Here is a 27,408-nt window from a genome sequence, read left to right as displayed (position 1 = left end):
TGGGGCTCAATCTCACAACTCTGAGATCATGATGTGAGTGGAAATCAAGAGTCAGATCCTTAACTGACTGAGCCACCCAGGCACCCCCCACCTTAAAAAATTTTTTTTTAATTAATTAATTAATTATTAGAGAGAGAGAGTGCACGAGCAGGAGAAGGGGCAAAGGGAGAGGGAGAGACCAACTTGGCTTCTCTTCTTAAAAAGAGATCAAGGGGATTCCTGTGAGCAAGAGTACCTCATAGGACAAGTAGATTGAGGAGAAGGAGGCTGCTGTCTGAGATCCCCAAAATATCTGGTACCCTCTCCAGACTGCCCTTCCAAATGTATGCTGGGTTCCTGCCAAGGAAGGTGACCCTAGGCACTCTGGTGAGAGTCAAACAAGGGTTCTTTAAATCCAGAAGCATCTCCTGGACCCAAAGAGGCTCATCAGAGAGGCAGGAGATACTGCTTTGCAAAAAGTATCTCTAGGGCACCAATGTGGTCCTATTAACTACTGTAATTCCTCTTTTATCTATTTGATATATTAGCATCTCAAGTAGATGTTCATTTGCCAAAAGGGATGTGAAGCCCACTGCGTAGGAGAGGTGGAAGGAACCCCCTGGCAGTAGTCAGAGCAGCTATAGCCAGAGCCCCTATCTGCTCTCATAGTCCATGTACACTAAGGGCCATCTGGTCCACTTGACCCTTGTTCTCCTTTCCCAAAACCAACCTAGCCCATTGTTTCCATGGAGATTTGAACTTTGTACTTTGTTGCCCTGGGTTCTAAGGTTAGTAAACTTCAACCAGCCCCAGGACTTCTGGCCCCAGCCACCGTAGCATTGGGGCTAGTGATGAGATGAGAGGTAGGGGCCATAGAAAGAGGCAGATCATAAAGGCCCTTATTAACCCAGCTGGGAAGTTGGGATTTTCAGATGACAGGAATCATTTCAAAATCATAAGTAGGGGAGCAACATGATCAGATTTACTTTTCACTTTGACCATCTTGACTATATGTATGGTTAGGCTGAGGGAAGGGACAGGAGACAGGGAATCTTAAGAGCAAAACTAAGGAAGTATCTCTGTGGAGGGAGAGGAGGGGTCAGAGTTGAGGTTGGTATTGACTGATGTGGTGGTGGAGGTGTGCCATCAGCCTCTGGCAGGACCCACCACGAGGAAGTACAGGGGGAGGAGAGATGATGAATGCAGTTTGGGACAAATCTGACCCTGAAGACTCTAGAGAAGTTCTGTAGAATGGTGGATCTGGAAGTCTGGAGCTCAAAAACAAGATTAGAGGTAGAAAAAAATGGGTTTTGTCAGGAGTTTCTGGTAGTTGGAGAACTTGTCCAGGGCTGCAAGATGAGAAGAGATGGAGGAAATGTCCCAATAGACCCACCGTTGGAGAAACTCATGCTCTTTCATCCCTTCAACATGGTGCCTTCCCTTTCTGGAATGCCTTCTCCCCTCTCCTCTGGCCAATACACTCGTATTCCAGAAACCCATTCTGGAGAGGCTAAGTGACTTGCCTGAGGTTCTTTCTTCTCTCTATCCTCAAAGAGTTAGGCACATAGCCAGAGCTCAGGAAGTGGCCTGAACACCATGGGGAATCAGGAAGCATCTGTTGCTTACCGGTACTGAGAGGGCATTAAGGCAGCTCATTTTCTTCTCTTTCTTGGGAACAAAGCAGGGCACTTTCAGGGTGCTCAAACTGCAATCCAGATGGCCGTCGGTCAGGTATAAGGTGAGCTGAGTAAGGGCCAGCTGGTCACTGTATGAGAGGCTGAGACCTGTTGCCCACACCTGATTAAAACAGGAGCCACAGAAGTGAAGTTGAGATCAACGACCCAGAGAGAAAGCCCTAACCAACCCTAACCAGACCCAACTACACCAGTACACAGCTGAGTGGAGTAGATGTTTTTGCTTCTGTTTCTACTTCATTCAACTTGAAGAATGGAGCCTCCAATCTGATTCTAACTTAGAAGATTGAATGTTCTTGTGGAGAAATTACAAAAATCAAAACACTTGGCCAAGGAAATCTGTTGGAGTTGCCCCATTCCAAAAGGCTCATGGGGGCTTTGATTCTTCTGCCTATGGTTTGCCATTTCTAGGAGGACAAAGATGACACTGGTCTTGACTCAGCCAGTCCTTACTCTGTACAAATTTCCCAGTTGTGCAATGTTTTCTGTTGAGAACAATGAGACCGGACAGAAGCTTCAGAGGATGGGGAACTAAAGAGGAGCAGACAGGGGGAGAGAGGGAGTGAATAGGATAAAAGGTCAGTTTGCTCTGATTTCAGAAAAAGCAGTGCCAGGAAATCTCACTATGAAACTTTAGGGAAAATCACGACTGGCCTATAAGTCTTAGTGCTGCTCCCATTTGTCATGAGTGTGGGAAAGTCATTTTGTCACCCCACAGTGCCACAGTATCCTCAACTGGGAAATGAGAACTGTGAGAACATCCACTCTAGCTGAACAGCAGGGCGATTAGAATACTGTGATGCAAAATAATAATAATAATGTTTTGAAAAATAGACATATGTGAGCAATACTTTAAGCCACTTGATAAGTCTGTCCATTAATTCCTTTGACATATATTTACTGAGTATCTACTATAAACTGGCGATGGCAGAGTGGATCATGTGCTATATCTCCCCTCTTCTGGGGCAAACTGTCATTTTTAATTGCCCCTGTCACCATCCACCCCCACACCGAATCCAGAGCACCCCTGGAATCATACTCAGTTCAGTGCTCAAGGCTAGTGAAGGCAAGTTCAAGGCAATTGTGCTACTTATTGGAGTCAAAGGTAGATGGGCACAGGCCTTGCCATCAAGGAGGGGAAGACAAATACATATGTATTCAGTCATTTACAGCACAATGTAATATGTGGTATAATAAAGGGATGGAACAAAATTTTACTGAAACAGAAAGAACAAACAGTTTGTCTTGGGAAGTCAGGACCGCATCATGGAGAAGGTGACATCTAAGCTTTGACAAGCAACAAATGTGACTGGCTCTTGTGTGTCAAGTAACTACCAATTGCCAGGTGCTTCCCAAACATCTCAGATCTTTATAATAACCTAAAAAAATAACAATCCCATGAAATAGATGAAAAAACACAGGTTCAAAGAGATACCTAATTCCACACAGCCAGGAAGTGGCAGTGCTAGGATTTGAATCCAGTTCTTTCTGGCTCCAAGTCCATCCTTTTCCCATTCCCTGCTGGCAGAGACAGCACTAATCTGGGCCTAGTTATTCCTTAACTTTATACTAGTTTCCCAGTCACATTAAAAGCTAAAGTTACAGAGGATGAAAACATGCACTTGTTTACTATAATCCATGCCATGAAAGTGTCTTGTGGAGAAAACATGAAGTATTGTATTTCTGGAGTATGCTGTAATTAGCAGTAACGCGTTTTCACTGTAGGAAGTTGGAAACGAACACATTTTCATGATGACTTGATTAAACATTTTTTCCTCTTAGAAGGCCTCCATGTGCCCCACACACCAACTCTATATGTTAAAATACATAATACATCTGCCCTAGAGTGGACTCCTCTCAAACAAATCTAGCAGTGAGTGACTTGAGTAAGCATTGAATGTAAATGGCATCATTATAAGGATATTAAGAGGTCAAGCTGTCAAGGCCCCTTGCTAAACTGAAGCTAATTTCAGGAGTCATATTCTCACAGTAATGCCCTTTTATAATAGCAAATAAATCACATTTGCAACAATTGTTAAAAACTAACTGCCAAGTATCTGTTGCAGTTGTAAATATCCTATTTGTCAACTTAAATATTTCCTGCTGTATGGCATAAAATGCAAATCAGATGGGGACAGCTACTTTTTCCTAAGAGGAGAAAGTAAACTTGCTATTCTTGCATGTCAGGAACTTTTTTTTTTTAGAGCTTCACTTTTGATGTTTTCATGTCCTTGATTAAAGGGAAATGTACGTAACAAATATTATTAATACTTATGTTGATAATATTAATGTCTTGAGGATAAGGATTTTTTAAAACTTAAGTCCAGTATAGTTCACATACAGTGTTACTTAGTTTCAGGTGGACAATACAGTGATTCAATGCTTCCATGCATCACCTGGTGCTCATCACGACAAGCGCACTCGTGGTGATCAGGATTTTAATGGGAAGACAGCACAGTGTAGGGCAAGAGTGAGAATCATAGGGGTCAGCCTAATTCTGGCCTTTCCAAATAGTGTAAATTTGACCAAGTTATTTAAACTCCCTCAATCAGTATACTTGAGTGTGAAAGGAGCAAATGATAATACCTACCACACAGGACTTTGAAAACAAAATAAATGCACCTAAAATTGCCTTACAAATGATAAAGTTCATACAAACGTTATTTTTGATTACTAAACATTTCTTTGAGGAGTAGGATCTTAGGAGACATTTTCAGTTGCCTGTATGGCTATTAGATTGCGCGCACTTAATAACCATTCTTCCAATTCGTGATTGTTGCACTCCACCTCACAATAGCTCAGTCCAGTAGGTGGTTAGATTTGGGCAAGTCACTCATTGCTAGATTACATGACCTCCATTTGACCAATGAAGATACTGAGATTAGAGTGGCTTCGTGGTTTGCCTAAGATCATGGAGGATGGGCCAGAACTCTGTTCCTTATAGAGCATACTTTTGCTTCCCTAGACTGCCCTAAACCCGTGGTTCACAAAAGAAATAGTAGAACAAATTTCGTTAAGCCTTTTCCTCAACAGAAGGCTTGCCTGAATTGCTCAGATAATTGTTCTGTTCTCCATCTGGTTTTTCCATTGAAGACACTGCCTGAGGCACGCTTGTTTTGCGTATAAGGGTTCCTGTTTTCCCCTCTAGACTGTCAGTCCTTTAGGGGAAGCTGCTGAGTCTTTGTCTTCCCACACATCCTGTATCTGGGGCAGGGCTTGGCTCACAGCAGGGCACATCAGTACCTCTGATGCTTCACTGTGAATGCCACTCCAACTTTTAAGGAACAGGATCTAGGTGGGCCCCCTTGAAGCTGGTTTCAGATTCCAGTGTAGAAAATATGCATTGAGCATCTCCTCTGTGCCGGGGTCATGCTTTCCCACATACCTCATTTAATCCTATTCTTGATTTTGAATTTCATTGTTAACTTTAGAACCTAATCTCTCTCTGCCCTAGATACTCCCTCATAATTTAGATGAGCGGTGATGACAGCCTGTACAAAGGCACTGTGGGTGGGGATGGAGAGAAGTGGATGGATTTTTAAATGTTAGGAAGTGCCTTTGACTTGACTTGCAGGACTTCTAATGACTAGCTTGACAGGTTAATTGATTAGCTATGACAATGAGGCAAAGACATCACTGAAGGTTAGCACTGGAAAGACCCTTAAAAAATCATCTAATACAATCAGTTTACTTTATAAATGGAGCAAAGTAGTTTGCCCTCGGTTACAGACCAGGGTATCAAAGGTGTGGGATGAGAAAGGGTGTCTCAGCTCCCAGTCATAAATCACTAGTTGATAATAGTTTGACTTACTGTGGATGTAAAAATCATTTTGTTAAAAATGATTAGAGCTTTTGCATCAAGGCCTTAAAAAGAATATATAACACAGAAATATTCATCTCAGCATTACTTGTAAGATTGAAAAATTGCAGTTGTTCAACATTTGGGTATTGGTTAAAAAGATTCTGACACATCCAAGGAATGGGATAGTCTATGATGTCATCACTAAAGATAATGATTGTGAATAACTTTTGATGGTGTGGGAAGATACACAAAAATAGCAAGAGAAGGATATAAAGTCATATAGGAAACATGACTTCAGCGTTGCAAAAATAATATTATACATAGAGAAGACTAGATGAGGATGTGAAAAATGTTAACAGCTAGTGGTTAATATTATCAGAATATTAGCAATAAGTGCAATTATATGTAGATTTTAATGTATATTCTGGAGTGCACAATCTGATAGGGTGGTCACTAGCCACTTGTGGTTATTGAGCACTTAAAATGTGGCTGGTTTATTTTATTTTATTTTATTTTATTTTATTTTATTTTATTTTATTTTATATTTTTATGTGGCTGGTTTAAATGGAGATGTGCTCTAAATGTAAAATGCCAGATTTTGAAGACCGAGGAGGTAAGAAAGAATGTGAAATATGTCATCAGTAATATTTTATACTGATTATATGTTGAAATGATAATATTTTGGTTATGTAAGGTTAAGTAAAACACATTAAGACTCTTGTTTTATTTGGTTACATTTTTAAGCGAGGCTGCTAGAAAATGAAAAATTACATGTGGCTTACATTCTATCTTTATAGGATTGATTGCAAAAAAGCCCGTTGCAAGTTCAGCAAGAGACAGGGCGAGTAGGGGTGTGGTTGGGGGATACTGCAGAGGTTCCCAGCTCTCTGCTGTTCTGACAGGCACTGTGCAAAGCTTGCAGAACACAGGGCAGGAGGCAATCTGGAAACTATGATGACCTCATCGACCTTAAACAAGCATGTGAGAAGCAGAAGATAGGCAGAGGCAAGCTTGTCCAAAATTGTCTCCTTCCCAGGTTCTGCATCTTGTTTGCACCATGAGCTTTGGGATGAAATGGTAATAACAAGCTCCTATGTGAAAGGTATGGGAGAGAGGCACAGTATTGAGTCCTTTCGGCCTTGAGTGTTCTAGGCAGGTGATGGCTGCCTGCTTGCCCAGCTTCTTTGGCTTCTCTCCTGTGACAGGCACGGTGGATGGGTGGCAGGCCCTGCAGATGCAGGCACATGTACTCAGACTCATATTTTGTGACTGCCTCTGCTTGCAAATAAAGTTTTTGTAGCAGAGAGTTTGATCTTGCCAACCTTCTCTTATGGGCTTCTGGGTAGGTATAGGACTGAGTCCAGGTGCATCTATGAGGCTGACTGGGAATTGTGAAGATTTATTACCCTGTAGAGAATTTTTTGAAATTTAGATTCTCCAGTGAAGGCAAATTGGAGATGAAGCACTGAAAATTCACCTATCATAGGTATGGTATTAGGCCTTTAGAGCAAAATTTGATACAACCTTACCCTCCTCAGTAGCCTGTCTTGGTTAAAGGACAAGTGCATCACCTCTCATGTAGTCCCAACATGACAGGAAATCCACCATTGGGCACTTTCTACAGTGAGACCAAACTCTATGTCAGACCCATGGGTCCTAATAGTTATGGCTAGGTAGAGAGGCCAGGCCACTTGCCCAGCCTCTCTGTTTGCTGGTCACACAGGCACGGGTTAAGTCAAGGTTCCTTCTGTCGTTACTGGTTTGGCTAAATACAGAGCCAAGGCCTTACCACTTTGGAGGCCAAATTCCATTGGCATGACATGATCTAACTTCTAATTTTAAGGGGTTACTCTGGTTGTAGAGGAGAGAAGAGACCACAAGGGGTCGAGGATGGAAACAGGGAGGCCACTTAGGAGGCCATTGAAATAATCTGGGTGAGATGTGGTGATAGCTGGGCCACATGGTAATAGTAGAGGATGGGAAAAGTCATATTATAGATACATTTCAAAATTGCAACCTAAAGGACTTTGTTGATGGGTTGGATGCAGGGTGTGAAAGGATTTCTTCAAGACTTTTGCCCTGAGAAAATGAAAGGATGGAATTACTATGTACTAAGTGGGTTAGACTGCTAGAAGAAGTTTCAAGGGTAAAATCAAGATTTCAGGTTTGGGCATGCTGAGTTTGAGATGCTTTGGTTGAACGACATTCTAGAGGATGGGATGAGATCTCAGGTACCTTTTGGACCTTCTCAACTGTAAAATCAGGAGGATGTGCTTGGCCAGGGTATAGGGACAAAGCAGAATCAGGCTCTGGTAGGGAGGCATCTTTTTCTCTGCTGTCACTTTTGGGCCTTGGGCTTGAGAAGGCCCTCCTTGTTTGGGGAGAGGAAAGGTCTACAGACCTTTGTCTACATGACTTAAGGACACGGAGCCTTCCCTAGGGGACATGCTTCTCACCATGTTTAGGCCAAAGATGAAATAAGGTTGAGAAAGATAGAGGCAGGTTGGTAGGGGAAAGAAGTGACTGCAGCTTGAGGGTAGTGGAGACTGGAGGGGCCTATGCCTTGAGGGTGCAAGTGGCTTCACTGGAATGGCAAGAGCCCTGGACCAGAGTTATTGGGAGTGTTGGGCTGGCCCTTTGCTACGTGGCCACAGTTTCCTTGTATGTTAACACAGACCTATCTGTAATGATCTCTATCTGTGAGGGGTATTGTGAGGATACAGTAACTACAAGAGAGAAACTATGTGAGTCTATTAATTTTGGGATCTGGCAGACACAAATCTATCTGGACTCTGACTTTTCCCCTTTGTCTGCCAGGAGCAGTCTGGGGCAGACATAAGGACTCACTTCCTTGGCTCTTGACTTCAGTGTTTTTTGCCTGCTTCTCAGAGATTGGGAACACTTTTTACCTCTTCTCAGAAGCTATTAAAAACAGGCTCTACAATCCTGGCAATTATGCAGAGAATGTTTTGTCTTAGGCAGCTACTAAGTGATATCTCTTCCCATGCTGACCATCAGCAGACAGCACTGAGCTCCCCATTGTGGTAAACAACATACATGATACTTAATTTTAAAGAATTGGTACACTGCACTGTAAGAATTTTCAGCTGGTAAAATATTAATGTGATTGTGATATTTGGTAAGAATTGTTTGTATTATATTTAAAAAATGAATAGGAAGGCCGAGGGGACTGCAGCATCTTGGAATGTTGCCACCTAGTGGCAGCTGTTGGGATGGCCCGGTCTCTTGGAGAGGCTAGGGAGAATGGCAGTTGCCCCATATGGGGCAGTCACCCTGGGGCCCTGATCAACAATTGAGACTCTTAGTATTCATCGTGGAGGCCTTCCTCTCTGTCCCTATTGATCATATTTGTCCTTCTGGCCACGATTTAAACCACGGCTTGACGAGGCTGTCTCCAAGCAACTACAGCATCCAATTTCTGTACCACCCACCCTGGACACTGCCTTATCTTGGGCCTTTGGAGTCTGTGAGACCAGAGGCAGCAGAAAAATCTGGGCCCTGCCACTTAGCCCATTGGCCGGCTTATGGCCTCCATTATTTTCAAAGGCCTTCAAAATATTAGATTCTGAAAAAAAAAATGTTACTCGATCCCAAACATAAAACGAAAACTACAAAATAACAATAAATGTTTTTAAAATATCAACAAAATTTGGCACAATTCTTAAATGCAATAAAACTCATACAGTTATATCTAAATCCTATTCTATGAGACCGCATTTTATTTATTATTTATTTAAAGATTTTATTTTTTCATGAAAGACACACACACACACACACACACAGAGAGAGAGAGAGAGAGAGAGAGAGAGAGAGAGAGAGAAAGAGGCAGAGGGAGAAGCAGGCTCCATGCAGGGAGACGTGGGACGCGATCCCCCGTCTCCAGGATCACACCCTGGGCAGGCGCTCAACCGCTGAGCCACCCAGGCTGCCCGAGCCCGCATTTTAATACATTTAATATGATCTACAGTGACGGGCTCTCCAAGACCAAAAATACTCAGAGCCTGGAGAGGTCTCAAACAATTCTGTCCCACAGACCTAAAATGACCTCCATCATTCCCACATCCCCATTTTATGGATGAGACTTTGGGAGATGAACAGACTGACTCAGGTACCTGGGTCAGTGGAAGATCTGGGACCAAAGCCTGAATTTCCCGAGTTCTGGTCTGGCTCTTGCCATGACATCTAGTCCCCAGCATTAGCAGTCTAGTTTCTTTGTAGTGCCAGAGGCTTTTCTGTGACAAGTTCTTTCAGGGTGTTCAGGAACTATATTCAAAATTAGTTTGGAGATCCAAGATGAAAAATATTATATTTAAACCTGCACCATCACAGCTTTCTTGATGTTTTTCACTTTTGTTAAAAAAAAACACCCCACAAACATTTTAATATACTCTTGCCTTTTCTGCTTCCTTTTCCAAGTTACTTCCACCACTTCTATACATTTATGATCCTCTATCTGTTACTTTCAATACTAATGGCCTAACTAATATTATTTGTATTAAGATATAGAAGTACATACTCATTTCTTTTTCTTTTTAAAATATTTCCGTACTTTTTTATCATGAATTTTTAGAAGGTCATTTTCTTATTTTGACATTAGAAACTAAGCTATAATAAACACAAAAACCCAATTTTTGTAACCTATTACAGGTTTCAGGACTAGTAATTGTATATGCTTCTTCCATGGCAATTCAATATAATAATCTCATACTGTAGATAGTTATTCTCCTCCTTTAATTTTCACACTATAAATGTCAGGGCTGGTGAATGATTTGCTTAGTTGAGAAGTATTCCTTTAAAGTTACTACAAATAATCTCCAAAAGGCATTGTGTGTGCATTTTCAAATTTCACAAATGAGAGCTCTGTAGCTCTCACTGTGGAAACTGAAAGCTGTCATGCAAAGTGAGATGGGGATGAGTGCTAGACACATCAGGGCAATGAGTTGGCAGTAGAGTTTTCCTATCTTTCCCAGTTTCCTTGACATGTGCAGTAAGTCAGAATTTTTTCTAAGGAACAACCTGAAGAATATGTAGGCAAGAAACACAGGCAGTCAGAGCTATGGCCTTGGACTTCGTCTAGTCCAGCCCTGTCAAACCCTAGGCTTGAGGCTGCAGGAGGGGAAGACACCTGGTCAGGAGCAGAGTTCAGATCAGAGCTCAGAGCTCTTGAATTCAAGTCCAAGGCAAGCTTTTTTACATTTGGGAAATTCCTAGAGAGGAAAATTAGACTGAGAACAGGGACTCATCTTACTCATATCTGCATCCTGCATCCTACATACCTAGCACAGCACTCTCAATATAAGTGCACAATAAATCTTTGTTGGGTTACTCAATAATAAATAACACAAGGGAAAAAAATCTTCCCTTTAAAACAGATAGGAGACTGGCACAAAAACAGACACATAGATCAATGGAACAGAATAGAGAATCCAGAAATGGCCTCGACTCTATGGTCAACTAATATTCGACAAAGCAGGAAAGACTATCCACTGGAAAAAAGACAGTCTCTTCAATAAATGGTGCTGGGAAAATTGGACATCCACATGCAGAAGAATGAAACTAGACCACTCTCTTACACCAGACACAAAGATAAACTCAAAATGGATGAAAGATCTAAATGTGAGACAAGAATCCATCAAAATCCTAGAGGAGAACACAGGCAACATCCTTTTTGAACTTGGCCACAGCACCTTCTTGCAAGATACATCTATGAAGGCAAGGGAAACAAAAGCAAAAATGAATTATTGGGACTTAATCAAGATAAAAAGCTTCTGCACAGCAAAAGAAACCGTCAACAAAACTAAAAGACAACCTACAGAATGGGAGAAGATATTTGCAAATGACATATCAGATAAAGGGCTAGTATCCAAGATCTATAAAGAATTTATTAAACTCAACAGCAAAGAAACAATCCAATCATGAAATGGGCAAAAGACATGAACAGAAATTTCACAGAGAAAGACAGAGACATGGCCAACAAGCACATGAGAACATGCTCCTCATCACTGACCATCAGGGAAATACAAATCAAAACCACAATGAGATACCACCTCACACCAGTGAGAATGGGGAAAATTAACAAGACAGGAAACAACACAACAAAACAACAAATGTTGGAGAGGATGTGGAGAAAGAGGAACTCTCTTGCACTGTCAGTGGGAATGTGAACTGGTACAGCCACTCTGGAAAACTGTGTGGAGATTCCTCAGAGAGTTAAAAATAGAACTGCCGGGCAGCCCCGGTGGCTCAGCGGTTTAGCACCTGCCTTTGGCCCGGGCATGGTCCTGGAGTCCCGGGATTGAGTCCCACATCCGGCTGCCTGCATGCAGCCTGGTTCTCCTTCCAGCCCGTGTCTTTGCCTCTCTCTCTCTCATAAATAAATAAAATAAAAAAAAGAACTGCCCTACGACCCAGCAATTGCACTGCTGAGGATTTACCCCAAAGATACAGATGCAGTGAAACGTTGGGACACCTGCACCCCGATGTTTATAGCAGCAATGTCCACAATAGGCAAACTGTGGAAGGAGCCTCGGTGTCCATTGAAAGATGAATGGATAAAGAAGCTGTGGTCTATACATACAATGGAATATTACTCAGTCATTAGAAATGATGAATACCTACCATCTGCTTTGATGTGGACAGAACTGGAGGGTATTATGATGAGTGAAATAAGTCAATTGGAGAAGGACAAACATTATATGGTCTCATTCATTTGGGGAATATAAAAAATAGTAAAAGGGAATAAAGGGGAAAGGAGAGAAATTGAGTAAAAATATCATTGAGGATGACAGAACATGAGAGACTCCTAACTCTGGGAGACGAACAAGGGGTAGTGGAAAGGGAGGTGGGCTGGGGGTTGGGGTGACTGGGTGATGGGCACTGAGGGGGGCACTTGACAGGATGAGCACTGGGTGATATGCTATATATGCTATATATGGCTATATGTTGGCCAATTGAACTCCAATTTAAAAAAAAAAAAAAACACCACAGACAGGAAAGATACGATGTAAAACCTGTAAGGATGGCTGAAATAAAGAAGACAGTAACAAGTGTAGGCAAAGATACAGAGGAATTGGAAGCCCCATACATTGCTAGTGAGATTGTAAAATGGCCCAGCCAGTTTACAAAATGGTTTGGCAGTTTCTCAAAAAGTTAAACTTAGAGTTACCAAATGACTCATCCAGTCTACTCCTAGGTGTATAACCAGGAGAGATGAAAACACGTATTCACACAACAACTTGTACACAAATGTTCATAGCAGCATTATTCATACTGGTCAAAAGTGGAAGCAACCCAGATGTCCATCAACTGATGAATATATAGACAAAATGTGGTATGTCCATACAATGGAATATTATTCAGTCCTCAAAAGGAACGAAATCCTGATATCTGCTGTGACATGGATGAACCTTGAAAACATTATGTTAAGTAAAAGAAGCCAGTCACAAAGGAATCCCTACTGTGTGATCCATGTATATGAAATGCCCAGAATGGGGAAATCCATAGAGGCAGAAAATGGTTCCCCGTGGCTGGGCAAAAGAAGGCATGGGAAATGATTTTTCATTGATTCAGCATGTTTTTTAAGGGGTAAGGGAAATTGTCTAAAATTAGGTAATGGTAATGGTGGTATAACTCTGTGAATATACTTAGAAACTATGGCAGTGCACATTTTAAAGCGTGAGCTGTACGGTAAAGGATATCTCAGTGAAGCTATTATACACACCTGCACACACAGAACCTGGTCTTCAGGAGGACCATTCTTGGAAGGATGCCTGCACAACTTGTGTGGCTACTTGTTGGAATCTAGTTTAGTGTGTAAGTAACAACTGAATGAGAAAACCTGTGATAAACCACCTTCCAAACTGCCTTCTGAATGTATCCGAGGTGTTTTTCAAGTCTACCTTAAAAAGCTTCTCCATATGTGGGTGAATAATATCTGCTTCATACACTAAAGCAAAATAGTGCCCAGTAACGGTGAATACCTCGGCCCAATAAGCAGTTGTGGTCCGGAAGGGATAATACATTAGTTTATGTCAAAAAGACTCAATTAGCTCTAAGGACAGTGTCACTTTTCCAAAATGCAGTGCACTTCTGTGTTCTCCCACTGCCGGCCTTCATTTTGTATCAGCTCCTGGACCAAGTAGGGCTAGTTATGGTCAAATCCAGAAGAGAGGCAAGGCTGGTCAAGCAAGTGGGCACGTAACATGTCCTAGATGTGTCCACTTCCCTTTTTCCCTTCCCTCCCCTCCCCTCCCCTCCCCTCTCCTCCCCTCCCCTCCCCTCCCCTTCCCTTCCCTTCCCTTCTTGTTCATTCCAGGGCCCTCCCAGCATCTCAGCCTGCCTTCTGTGGCTTGGAGCTCCACAAGGACACTTCTTCATCCCAAATTAATCTAATAATCCAATACATCCTGACTAATTTGGTGACAGGAAAGGACTCAGTGCCAGGTAGCATGTTTGTCATCATGGAACCTTTTAGATTTGGCTATCCTATAAGCTGAATCTGAATTCCATGACTTTGCCTTTGTTGTCTATAGACTGGCGTTTGAAAGGTTCAGCATCTCCATCAAGCCAATACGCCACCTTTTTTTATTTTTTTTATTTTTTTATTTTTATGGCAGCAGTGTTTAGAAAGCTGCCTATTTGACCATGTGGAGGATAGGCTTTAGGAGGGAGACTGGGGAAAGTAAAAAAAGAAGGGAAATTAATGTATATTAAAGGTCTACCATGCACAATGCACTGTGGTATTTTCTTATATCATCCTCACAACCACCTTGTGAGGTTGGTACTAACATCACCATTTTATAGAAGTGGAAGTGAAGGCTCAAAGAACCCAGAAACATGCCAAGTTCCATAGCTAAGCAGCAGGACTAGGATTATGATGTAGGGTTGCCATACTCAGAAGTCCAGACTCTCTCTCCTGTACTTGGTCTTGGAAATTTCTCTCTGCCTGGAAGGGAAACAAATGCTTGGCAGGATGTGAGAGAGCACCATGATGCCAGCAGTCACACCCAGAAGCTCCATCACTTAATAGGTGGTTCTGAATCTAGAGGAAGGCCTGTGATTTACCATGGGACTTTGGGCAAGCCACTTAATACCTTTCTGCCTCACCGTCCCCATTATTTGTCTGTAAAGCACTTTGAGAGCTGATAATAGAGGAGCTGTATGAAGACAAAGAAATACTGTCCTTCAGTGTAGGCAGAAAGCCAAGGTTCCTACCTGTGATCAATGAAAGTCCTGTGGCACTTTCCAAATATGTATGGGTGGAGCTTTAGGGCCTTGGGAAAAATTTGAATTGTGTAGCTGCTGACAAATCACCCTGTAGTTTCACCTGAATAAGTGTTCCTCAGTCCTGGCTTACCTGTCAGAGCTCTGCTGCTCTGTTAGGCCTCTGTTCCACAGAGCTTCCTCCCAGAGACTGCTTCTACCTGACCTCCTCTGATACCATTTGTCTCTAGGTTCACCTTCTAGCAAATGAAAGAAACAGCAGTGTGTGGGGGAGGGGAGGGTCACCTGAATGGCTCAGTGATTGAGCTTCTGTCTTTGGCTCACATCATGGTCCCAGGGTTCTGGGATCGAGTCCCACATCGGGCTCCCTACATGGAGCCTGCTTCTCCCTCTGCCTCTGTCTCTGTCTCTCTCTTTCTCTGTGTCTCTCATGAATGAATAAATAAAGTCTTAAAAAAAAAAACAGCATTAAGGGAGGTCTTTCTTTCCTTCCTCTTTCTTTCTTCCCTCCTTCTCCCCATCTCTTCTTCTAAAATTCAGTGCTCTGTTTCTTAATATATAGCTTATGCTCAAGAGAATGCACTAGATGGCTCCTGGCAGATAAGTGTACATTTGTAACTTGGCTCTAGTTATATTTGATTGGTGTGCTACACAATCTTCAAGAAATTTGTAGAAAACAATTGTAGAATCCATTTCTTCATATTTCCCTCATCAGTAAGTGAGCAAAAAATACAAAATATATGCTTTGATATCCCTGCTTCCCCAAATCTGAGATAGTGTATTCTTTGGTATACCTTAAGTCTTTAATATGAGTAGAAGTTTTATAGGTATTGTTTTGAAAAGTGCCTCTTTATGTTGAGTCTCTTTAGTGATGTCCTCTTGTCCTGCACCCTTCTTTTTAAAATTTTTTAAAAAAGATTTTATTTATTCATGAGAGACACACAGAGAGAGGCAGAGACATAGGCAGAGGGAGAAGCAGGCTCCCTGCGGGGAGTTTGAGGTGGGACTCAATCCCAGGACTCTGGGATCATGACCTGAGCCAAAGGCAGATGCTCAACCCCTGAGCCACCCAGGCGCCCCTGTCCTGCACCCTTCTATTTATATAGGGGCACTCAGCTGCTGCCCCATGGAGCTCAAAAACCTGCTCTTCTGGTTCAGAGAATTGCTGTAGGAGAACATGGTTGTCCTATGTGGTAACTGCCATTCCCATGTTCTTCCTGGAGCCCAAATATACCTCTTCTCTGGAATTCTTTTGTATTTCCTATTTGCTCTCCCTGTGGGGTTTGAATTTTGTTATTTTGTTTGGACTTGTATTTTGTATTAGTTCCTAGCTTAGCCTGATCAAGGTTCAATAAGTTGGTTTGATATCCTTTACACATTAAGACATTTGTGGAGAGACATAGAGAAAGGTTAAAAAGCCAGACACAAATAAGTAGGTACTTATTTGTCTGGGCAAGGAATGTGGCAAAGATACAGATGCAATGAAACGCCGGGACACCTGCACCCTGATGTTTCTAGCAGCAATGTCCACAATAGCCAAACTGTGGAAGGAGCCTCGGTGTCCATCGAAAGATGAGTGGATAAAGAAGATGTGGTCTATGTATACAATGGAATATTACTCAGCCATTAGAAACAACCCACCATTTGCTTCAACATGGATGGAAATGGAGGGTATTATGCTGAGTGAAGTAAGTCAATCGGAGAAGGACAAACATTATATGTTCTCATTCATTTGGGGAATATAAATAATAGTGAAAGGGAATATAAGGGAAGGGAGAAGAAATGTGTGGGAAATATCAGAAAGGGAGACAGAACATAAAGACTCCTAACTCTGGAAAACGAACTAGGGGTGGTGGAAGGGGAGGAGGGCGGGGGGTGGGGGTTAATGGGTGACGGGCACTGAGGGGGGCACTTGACTGGATGAGCACTGGGTGTTATTCTATATGTTGGTAAATTGAACACCAATAAAAAATAAATTTATTATAAAAAAAAGGAATGTGGCATGATAAGGGAAGACCCACTCCACCAAGATGTGAAGGCATTCCATTTATTTACTTATAGGAGCTTGGAACAATAGGCAACACAATGAATCTTATGTTTAAGAAAGCAAAATATATGTTTAAAGGAATATACATACTGTTAAAACAGTTCTATTTATGCAAAAGATTCATGTAACTTTATAAAGGTTTTCAGGGATTTTAAAGGATTTTAAGTGCTGTGTTAGACTGTACTGGTAACAGATGTTCAACGGCATGCTTAAGTTTTTGTTTTACTGAAAAAGCAATGGATTACTTGATATTTTCTTTTTAAAAAATCATACCAAAGCCGCCGCATTTTAAGTATAGTTCAAATTCATTATTTCTAAGAAACATGAAAGATTTAAAATAACATAAGGGCTTCTAAAGAGAAATATCACTATAGTGGAACTAGAAGATTTTGTTTGCTAAATATTCCCTTCAGAATCCCAGTCTTTTGTGTCACTTCTTGTTCTTTTTCTATGAAGACAGATGGTGTCAGTAATTGCCTATATATTTAATTAAGTTAAAAAGCTACATAGTAAGGTTTTGGCAAAAAGTAGGAAATTTTGTGCTATGAGCAAAGAAAGCAAAGGGAAGCAGAAATTGGTAGCATAAGACACTATTCCTCACCAAATACACATTTTGATATCCATATGTGTTGGAATGTGAGATTGCATTTCATGAATCTCATGAGAAGAACAAAGCCATTTACCCTGAAAGATAAAGCCTGTAATAGAAATTTAGATGGCAGTTCTCTTACATTTTGACTGGCTGGATTGGAATGACTCTACCTGTGGTCACATCATGTCCACCTTTGGCCCAATACTTAGTGGTCATTCTAAACTTTTCTGATACTCAGGTTTTTGCCTGAGATTTCTCACCTAGCAGGCTAATCATTGTGAAATTATTATGGGAGGAGAAGCAGTAGCTACTTGTAGAAAGTGGTTTGGAAAACTGACTTAGCCATTCCTGTGGTGTCTGTTTTCAAATGTTCCCATCCCACGAATCCACCTTCTGGCTTAATGGCAATATGGCACTCCCAGCTGTGGTGCTGTGTATGGGCTTGCTCATTTAAACTCTTAAAGCTTAAAAATGGCTACCACAACACTGATTTTATTCCATTTCGCTTAGTCATTAACATTTAATGATTACCTTATGTGCAGAGCACAAGGATGGAATATATTTAAAAAAATAGGAGATGTGTTTTCTGGCTTTAAGCTGTTCAACTCAATTCAACAAGCATATTGAGGATATACAAGAGAAACATACATTTTCTTTGGTGATGGTGGTTGAGGAGGGGGAGAGACTTACAAAGAAAGTCACCATCAATCCAGTGCAGTACCACAGTGAGCATCTGCCATGAGAAAAAAGAGCACAGGTTCGTCAGCCAGCTAAGTCATGATTTGAATCCTGGATTTGCCACTTCTTAGCTGTGTGACCTTGTTTGTGTCACTCTAGCCTCAGTTTCCTCATCTGTAAATTTGGGATGATAATAATACCCACTTCTCAGGGTGTGAGGATTAGGAATACTGCATGCAAAATATATAACAGAGTGTCTGGTGCATGACAAAAATTCAATAAATAGTTAATATTATTATTAATAATTACACTGGCCTTCAATACTATACCTGTGCTCTGAAAGGTTAGAGAATGAAGTGACAGTTGAAGGGGGGTTAGTTAAGGTGGGTTTCCATGAGAAGTTGGGTTTGAAACATTTTGAATGAAGGAAAGTTGTAAACAGAAAAGAAAGGAAGAGCAGGTTGTAGGAATGAAGCGTGCATGTAGAAGGCAGGATGAGAATGCATTTATTGAACGTGGATGTCACCAAGCAGTTCAGCTTGCTTGTCTTGGAGAGTACTTTGGACATGATCAATGAGAAAAGCAATTAGTGCCACATGAAGATTCAGGGGCATTTTAAGAAATAGGTTAAGGCCAAGAGCAAATAACGTTGTACTTCATCAACCCAACATTATTGTACAGGCAAAATTAAGTTAAAAAGAATGTTAAGGACAACTTCAAAAGGGAAAATTTACCACAGGAAAAGTCCTGACCATAGGTGACAGCTGAAAGTTAGGAAAGGACCACTCAGCTTTAGTTTTGTGATGCTGGTGGACAAGCAGTTAAATACATGTATGTAGAGAATTTTTATTTTTTGTATGTAGAGAATTTATGGTCTTTCTTAGCACTAGCAGGACTTTTGCCATTACCTGCTGCCCTCCTGAGTCCTGCAGAAATGTGGTACCTCCTGAGAGGTGCAGGATGCAGTGTCAATGCCCAGATTTGCCCTGCTCTGGCAATGTTTCTGGCGATTAAAGCTAAAGACCTCAGAGTCTGGAGGGAAGTGTTTGGGTTTCATTTGAAAGGAAGCAAGCATCGCCATGAGAGTGGACATCCAAAGTCCTGGGTGAGACGACTGGACATAAACAGAGGAGCTGAGTCTATTATACGTAGACCAACCAAAGTTCTACCCAAGACCTGATGTTTAGGCTTGGGTTCAATCTTTTTTTTTTTTTAAGATTTTATTTATTTATTCATTACAGACACACACACACACACACAGAGAGAGAGAGAGAGAGAGGCAGAGACATAGGCAGAGGGAGAAGCAGGCTCAATTCAGGGAGCCTGACGGGGGACTTGATTCTGGGTCTCCAGGATCACACCTTGGGCTGAAGGCGGCGCTAAACCGCTGAGCTACCCGGGTTCAGTCTTTTAGTATAAGGGGGTTAACCCAACATTTAAGGACAGTCACATATGATAATGTTATATATAGCAAAATTGGCCACTGGTTTACCCACACCATCAGTGTTAAGAAACGGAATTGTAATTTTTAATGTAAAATTTACTGTCCTCATTGCTTTTGTGCTTATTGTAGAAACCATCATCATCACCATCATTATTATTATTACTTGTATATTACAGGTCTCTGTCATTGACATGAAGATGAAGACCTTTTAAAGGGACAAGTCTTTTACTTTAATGCTTCAAAACCCTTTGGGATCTATTTTCCCTTTCCTAGGTATTAAGTTGTGATTAACAGTGTGCCTATTATAGCATTAAAAAACACTGAATAATAGGCACTGCTGTTTATTCCAAAGGGCTATTAAATTTTAATTTAGAAATAAACTGTTAACCTTCTTATATATAAATAAAATACCTTCCCTAAAGAGAAAAAGTAAATCTCATTGAGGTCCCTTGGTGAATACCTTATATATCTTGAAAACAGAGATAGGGAGATCTTGCAAATGAGAGTACTAGAGGGGGACTCAGAGAGAAGTATTCATTCATTCATTTAATAAATATTTATTGTGGAGCTAGTATATGCTAGACTTGGTGCTAGGTGCTGGGTATACAGCAATGAATAAGAAGGAATTATGATATTTCTGTAGACTTTGGTTTTTCTGCTCTCTGAAATAAATATATTCATTTTTGATGCTTATATATCACTTTGAGATGATGATAATGCTCACTGAGTTTTAAAAATAATGCTAATTCCATTCAGATTCCACTCACAGTTTGAGAACCTGCTGAGGGCTCGGGTGACAGTTTTACATGTGATTATGCTGTTTGATTTAATAAGAGCACCTTATATCAGCTCAGCCTCTCAGAACATCCTGTGGGAAGGAGGGCAGGAATTCACCATTTGTCAATGAAAAAATAAGGCTCGGAGAGGTCCAGTGAGTTGTCTAAAGTATCACAACTGGCTAATGGACAGATTGGGGCCAGGACCCATTACTCATCTTGATGAAAATATTTTCCTATCCTTTTTTTTTCTCTTCTGTGCTGATATATTTGTATTAGACACTCTTAGGGACAGTTTTCAGAATGTGTGGGATATTCTCTGATAGACATCAGAGTCTCCATTTTTGTCTTTCCTCACAATTTATACTTGGGGTAAGTCCCACTTCCTTCTGTAGTTACCTTTTGTATCTGGGAAGGGCCATGACTAGTTGCCTGAGGCCATTTTTCATCTAGACTCTTTTCTTAAACATTGGATTTCCTTTCTCTTTAAAAAAGGTCACAATTATCTAAAAGCAAAGTGTTTTATCTGGAAATTCCAACAGAAAGCATCTTTGCCAATCTATCTGTTTAGGGACTTTCTATAAAGAAAAGGAACTTGAAAGTGATATATAAATGCATATTTATAACAGGCAAGTCAGATACAATGTTTGTAAAACTTAGATCCTTACTTTTACCCATATGTGTTTGTGCTTTTCTACCACCAGCCTTCACAGTATCTTTCCCACTTGGAATGCACTCTTTCTTACCTTCTTCAAATCTTAATTATCTTTCAGCTCGAATCCCACCTACTCTGTACAAACCTTTCTTGATTGCTCCAAACAGAAGGCAGTTAAACTGACATTACCTTTTTGATGTCTCTTTTATTGTTCTATGTTATTGTCATTTATGTTTTTACTTGTAATTCATTTTTCAAGTCTGTCTCCCCAACTAGATTGTGAACTCCGTAAGGACAGGCCTCCACTTCTTTTGCATCTTTGCAGCCTCTCTAGCACCTACCAAAATGACTTGTACACAATAGATACTCGATAAATACTAGTTCTTTATTTTAGAATTTCCCAGAAGTGACTAAGTGACAGATCTGGATATTCTAGAAGCTCCAAGAGTATGTCAATCACCTGGCTATCACATGACTATCATTGTGTTAGACATTAGGAAGAGGTAAAAAATGCAAGATCCAGTGCATTTTCTGGAGGATTTACAAACCTCACAGAAGTAATATTTATGCTTAGGAAACAGTAAGAGTAAAAAACAATTATGTGTGTGTGTATCAGATGAAATTGGGTGATTGATGTGAAATGAGCTTCCTCATGACAGAGAACAGGTCTATTCCCTCAGCCGTTAGCACAGGGCCAGAGAAACCCCCTGGAAAGTATTTGTTTAATGAACATGTTCATATGTCTTCAATTTGAAGCCTTTGGTAGGTGTTTCATGCCCCTCCTGGAACCCAGTGGATATTGCCCATCAAAGGCCCTGACTCCAGGACCTGTTAGGGTAATAGTTTCTGCTCTTTGTTTAAGGGTTGGATCCCTCCATGGTAATATGGCACAGAGCCCCTCCTCTTATCCTCATGTGGGAAGGCCAGATCTCCAACGTGGCTACCTTGTAGCTCTGTATATTCTGCATTGAGTCTCAGAAAGCCTGGAATTTACCCATTCCTAGTGTCCTGGAATCTTGAACATAAATCCACTGGCAGGAGTGGTTTTGTATTATGTTCCTACTACCTCCATTTCCCAGGGACTGGCCCTTTTCCTTTTTTTTTAGAAAATTGAAGTACAGAGACGCTTGAGTGGCTCAGTCAGTTAAGCATCTGCCTTCAGCTCAGGTCATGACCCTAAGGTTCTGAGATAGAGCCCTGCATTGTATTCCCTACTCAGTGGGGAGCCTGCTTCTCCCTTTCCCTCTGCTGCTCCCCCTGCTTATGCTCTCTCGCTCTCTCAAATAAATAAATAAAATCTTTTTAAAAATTGAAATATAGTTGACATATGATACTATATTAGTTTACAGTGTACAACATAGTGATTTGACTTTTATATACATTCCTAAATGCTCACCATGATAAGACTACCATCTGTCACTACACAAAGTTATTATAATGTTATTTTTTTAAATTTTTATTTATTTATGATAGTCACACACACAGAGAGAGAGAGAGAGAGAGAGAGAGAGGCAGAGGGAGAAGCAGGCTCCATGCACCGGGAGCCTGACGTGGGATTTGATCCCGGGTCTCCAGGATCGCTGGAGTGCCCTGGGCCAAAGGCAGGCGCTAAACCTCTGCGCCACCCAGGGATCCCTATTATAATGTTATTGACTGTATTCCCTATTCTATACTTTACATCCCTGTGACTTATTTACTGGCTCTTTTCATTTTATTTCTAATGACTCTGTGATGTTTCCCAATATTTTATTTATTTATTTATTTATTTATTTATTTATTTATTTATTTAGGGGATGGGGGAAGAAAAAAAACATCTAAAATTTATTCTCCAACAAGACAGACAGCATCAGCAGGTAAAAACTACAGGGGTTTCTCCACAGATCATACATTCATAACGGGCGTGATTTGCTTAAGAGTTTCCCAATATTTAAATGCTATATTTCTAAAATTTTTCCTCCATTCTACTACCTTAGAACCTCACTCTCATCTCCTTAAGACTGAACAGGATTTTCCACATTCTTATCTGGAGTTGATTCACAACTGTGGGCTTGTCCTTGGTGATTTTATCTTTCTTTTTTTGGCTCCCAATCCCCCTTGCTTCCCCATGCTCCTCATGGTAAGTTATGGGGACTCAGCTGGGACCAGAGAGCAAAAATGTGAGATGGATGTGGTCAACTCTGCCTCCCATGTCTATTGTAGGACATATGTGTATGTGAGGTTATATCTCCTGAAAGTGTTTGTAAGCTATTACATTCTATACAAATTTGTGATTATCATTATTCATGTATTTTTTCTGATTATATATATAATAGTGCTTACTTTTGAATATGCAAGTACAGAAAGCCCAAAGAATAAAATAGAAATCACTCTGTACTAGTTTTCTATTGCTGCTATAATAAGTTGCCATAAATTTAGTCACTTAAAGGGTCAGAAGTCAGAAATCTCACTGGGCTAAAATCATGGGGTCAGGGGCTTTGTTCCTCCCGGAGGTCCTAGAGGAGCATTTCTTTCCTTGCCTTGTCCATCTTCTAGAGGCTCTTTGCATTCCCTGGCTCACTTTCTCTTCCTCTGTTCTCAAACCGAGCAGAACCCTTGTGATTACATGAGCCACTTGTATAATCCAGGCTGATCTTCCCTTCTCAAGATCCTTAGGTAATCACATATGTATATATCCTTAGGTAATCATATGTTACTGCATATGGTAACATTCACAAACTTCAGGACTTAGGACATGGACATCTTTGTGGGCTATTACTCTGCCTACTACATCCTCAATCCTCCAATCCAGAAATAACGACTTGTAACTTCTTAGCGTATTTCTTTAGGTTCTTCTTGCTCTTTATATATGTATTTTTTCCTTTTATAAAATGGTTATCATGTTGCATATATTGTTTTCTAATCTACATTTTACCCTTCCAACTATTCTTTTTTTAAAAATATTTATTTGGGATCCCTGGGTGGCGCAGCGGTTTGGCGCCTGCCTTTGGCCCAGGGCGCGATCCTGGAGACCCAGGATCGAATCCCACGTCGGGCTCCTGGTGCATGGAGCCTGCTTCTCCCTCTGCCTGTGTCTCTGCCTCTCTCTCTCTCTGTGACTATCATAAATAAATAAAAATTTTAAAAAATTTATTTATTTATTTGAGAGAGAGCACGAACAGGAGGGGCAAAGGAAGAGGGAGAGAGAATCTCAAGTGACTCTGCACTGAGTGCAGAGCCTGACCTGGGCCTGATCTCACTCCTGAGATCATGACCTGAGCTGAAACCAAAAGTCAAATGCTTAACCAATGGCACCATCCAGTTGCTCCCCCACTTTCATCTATTCTATCAATAGCTTCCATTAAATATTATTCAAAAGCTTGAGTTTTACTGTTTTCATAGAATTCAATTCTATTGCTCTATCATAGTTGGCTTAACAAATTCTCTATTATTGGAATTTAGGCTATTTGAAAATTTTTGTTGTCCTTAATAATGTTCTGATGGACATATGAATACTTAAACCTTGTGATCATCTCCTTGTGATATTTTTTTAAAGTACATGATACAAAAGTAAGTACCATGAAAATATTATTGAAATACATAATATTTGAATGGGAAGTTTTCTCAGAAGTCAAATAAGCTAATATACTTACTCCATAGCTGAGAAAACTGAGGATAAGAGAAAGTGTTAAGTTTAATATAGTAATTTAGAAAAAGAACTAGCTTCAACTATTTGAAACTTGAGTATGACAAAGAGCATTACAAATAAAACACAAATGACAGGGTTCTGTATCCAAATACAGGAGGTGTAGGGGTGGGACACAGCTGTGGCAAGTGAAGAAGACAGCAGGATTGGTTGGGAGGGTTGGTACATTGAACAAACAAATACATTGAGCAAAGAAGCAAATATATTGAGGATAAAGAAACTCAGGTTCCTTATAGTTGGAGAAAGTACTTATTTTTAAGTGTGGAAAGGGGAAGTCTAGGAAGAATCCTGAAGTGTCAGATTGACATTAGAGATGTTGGCAGAAATGGATAGTTTTAAAATATACACACTAATAGATACATATTTATAGATGCATTCATTTGTGTGTATGTGTATGGTACATATATAATGCATATACTTCTGAGCTGTTCATGGACAGCAATGAACAGTAGCACTGACACTCCAGTAGCAATGACAGTACTAAGAGCCCAGATCTTAATACCATGTTCCACTAAAAGGAACCAAGGCTCTTGGGTTGATCCTAGGTCCATGGAAGGTGAACCTGGAATATCTTTGTGATAGAAAGTAAGACAGTGCTCAAAGAATAATGGAGACATGTCAAAAGGACACAATAGTCACCCTGAAGTTCTCCCAGTAGTCAAATCTGGGACAATTTGAGCATCAAAATACAACTGAAGAAAATAGAAACTCACACATTCAAACTGGTATAAATACATATATGTATAAATACATAAATGAAAGATGGAGAAGGAAAAACTCTTGCCTGCAGTTGATTGCCAACTACTAAATGTAGAAAGCATAATAGAAATAGAAAGTTACCACTATCACAGTAATGGTGGACTCAGGAGAAAGTTGGCAATGGTTGCTGAGTTTCAGGGGTGGAAATCTGATGAGGTATAACATATTGGTGTACTTTTGGGACACCTTTCTATAAAATATTATTAATCAATGACAAATGAAAATAATAATGATTTTTACAGTGGAGAAACATGGCTGGAAAAAAGAAAGAAAAGCCACAAATGATAATCTAGAAGAACATATTTGTAACTTGTATAACAACCAAAGGATAAGAGTTGCTTATGTACAAAGAGCTTCCACAAATCAACATTTTGTATTATAGTCCAATTTAAGTGGGAAAAAAGATATGATAAGACAAGTAAGACAAAATACATAAAGAGCCAACAAACATGAGGAGATGCATCATCACTAAAAATCAAAGAAATACTGAGGAAAACAAGATAACATTTCCCCCCTATTAGACTGGCAAAAATGAGATGATAATATGCCAGTGTCTTCATTTTTACCACAGTGCATGCCAACTAGAAAAGAAATTTAAGGGTTTTTCGAGGGATGCCTCAGCAGTTGAGCATCTGCTTTCGGTCCAGGGAGTGATCCTGGAGTCCCGGGATCAAGTCCCACATCGGGCTCCCTGCATGGAGCCTGCTTCTCTCTCTGCCTATGTCTCTGCCTCTCTCTCTCTCTGTGTCTCTCATAATAAATTTAAAAAGTCTTTAAAAAAAAAGCTTAAAAAAAAGTGTTTTTCAAAGTGATATAACTTACAAAATGGCTGGAGTATGCCAGTGATTTTGCAAAAAGAAATTTTCATTATATTATATTACACTTATTATAAATAGGAGTTTAATATATATTTATTTATTCTTTTATTATATATGTATAATTATATCTCATTTGAATATATTTGTGTATATTTTATATTTTACTATACACACACACACACACACACAGAGCTAATCTACTTTCCTGGCCAATGTAAAAATGCTGAGCACCTCCTTCAATATTGTCCAATTGAAAATTGTAACACAAATGACCATATACTCAAGTATTAACAGGAAAGGACAAGGAGAGGTCATAATATGATAACATCCCAGAATCATGGGTTAATATTTATTTATCTCATCCATTAACTGATTCTTGAATTCATTCTCTAAAAGTCTTGGCACTACATCTAGTATTTGCTAGAATACCTCCTTTCATTCATTCGTTTGTTCCTTCTTTCTTTCAACACATATTTACTAACACCTACTTTGGGCCAGAATAGTGCTGATAATTGAGTGGGGAGCAAAAGGAGACATCGTACATCTCCTCAGGGAGCTTACAGTCTATAGAGGGAGGTAGCTGTAATCAGATGATCATATAAATAAGTTTAAAATTGTAACTAAGCTAACGTTATGGGAAGGAGAGGTACTTGGTGATATAAGAACTCAAAACAGGGAAACTAAACTTTGTCAGAGAGGTCAGGAATGGCTTCCCTAAGAAAGTGTGGCTCGAGCTGAAATATAATGGATAGGAAGGGGGTTAACTATATAATGCATATACTTCTGAGCTGTTCATGGACAGCAATGAACAGTAGCACTGACACTCCAGTAGCAATGACAGTACTAAGAGAAGAAGAAGAGATGAAGGGGCCTTCTGCATGAAGCTGGTCCCCCGTTGACAGCACTCTGATTTCTCCATTGGGTTCTATCAGCATGTCCACCGTCAGGTTGGTGACACTTTCTACAGGTGGGTATGCTTCCATTGTGCCTCCTGGGGTGGGGGGAAAGCATGGAATAGGTGAAAAGGCATGTTCACGTGGATTGTGTCACTTTCCTCGTGTCCACACGAGGAAAAAGCCCAGGCTTTGGCAGATGGACTTGGGCTCAGATCCTGCATCTGCCATGTCTTGTGAGACTTTGGGGCAAGTAGTTTCAATGCTCCAAACTTCCTTTTTCATAATCTATAAAATGGGCATAATAAAACCTACCTCACCAGATTGTTGTTAATCTTAGAGATAC

General features: G+C 40.5%; 1 protein-coding gene and 1 long non-coding RNA gene across 15 annotated transcripts in view; one reads left to right on the top strand and one right to left on the bottom strand.

Annotated features, from left to right (window-relative positions):
- Nucleotides 1-27,408, bottom strand: part of IQCH (IQ motif containing H) — a 214,018-nt gene that overhangs the window by 39,304 nt on the left and 147,306 nt on the right. For 11 of the 14 annotated variants that reach the window (XM_025472384.3, XM_035708685.2, XM_049104104.1 and 8 more), the window contains one exon: nucleotides 1,606-1,776. The exons of 1 other annotated variant lie outside the window; for it this stretch is intronic. In XM_025472384.3, coding sequence (XP_025328169.1) covers nucleotides 1,606-1,776 — 171 coding nt within the window. Of the gene's footprint in view, nucleotides 1-1,605; nucleotides 1,777-14,323; nucleotides 14,441-16,751; nucleotides 18,091-27,408 lie in introns of those variants that run through there. 2 more of the 14 variants (XM_035708688.2, XM_025472386.3) reach the window with 2 other exon arrangements.
- The window catches only part of LOC112675708 (uncharacterized), an 88,998-nt gene that overhangs the window by 45,662 nt on the left and 15,928 nt on the right, over nucleotides 1-27,408 (top strand). Inside the window, exon 3 of the long non-coding RNA XR_004810739.2 lies at nucleotides 22,701-22,763. This is a non-coding gene — a long non-coding RNA (uncharacterized LOC112675708). The remainder of the gene's footprint in view (nucleotides 1-22,700; nucleotides 22,764-27,408) is intronic.

The sequence above is a fragment of the Canis lupus genome, chromosome 30 (genome assembly GCF_003254725.2).
Source record: "Canis lupus dingo isolate Sandy chromosome 30, ASM325472v2, whole genome shotgun sequence".
Taxonomy (NCBI): Eukaryota; Metazoa; Chordata; class Mammalia; order Carnivora; family Canidae; genus Canis; species Canis lupus.
The sequence above is the reverse complement of the archived record's forward strand: the minus strand, read 5'-3'. Positions and strand labels throughout refer to the sequence as shown.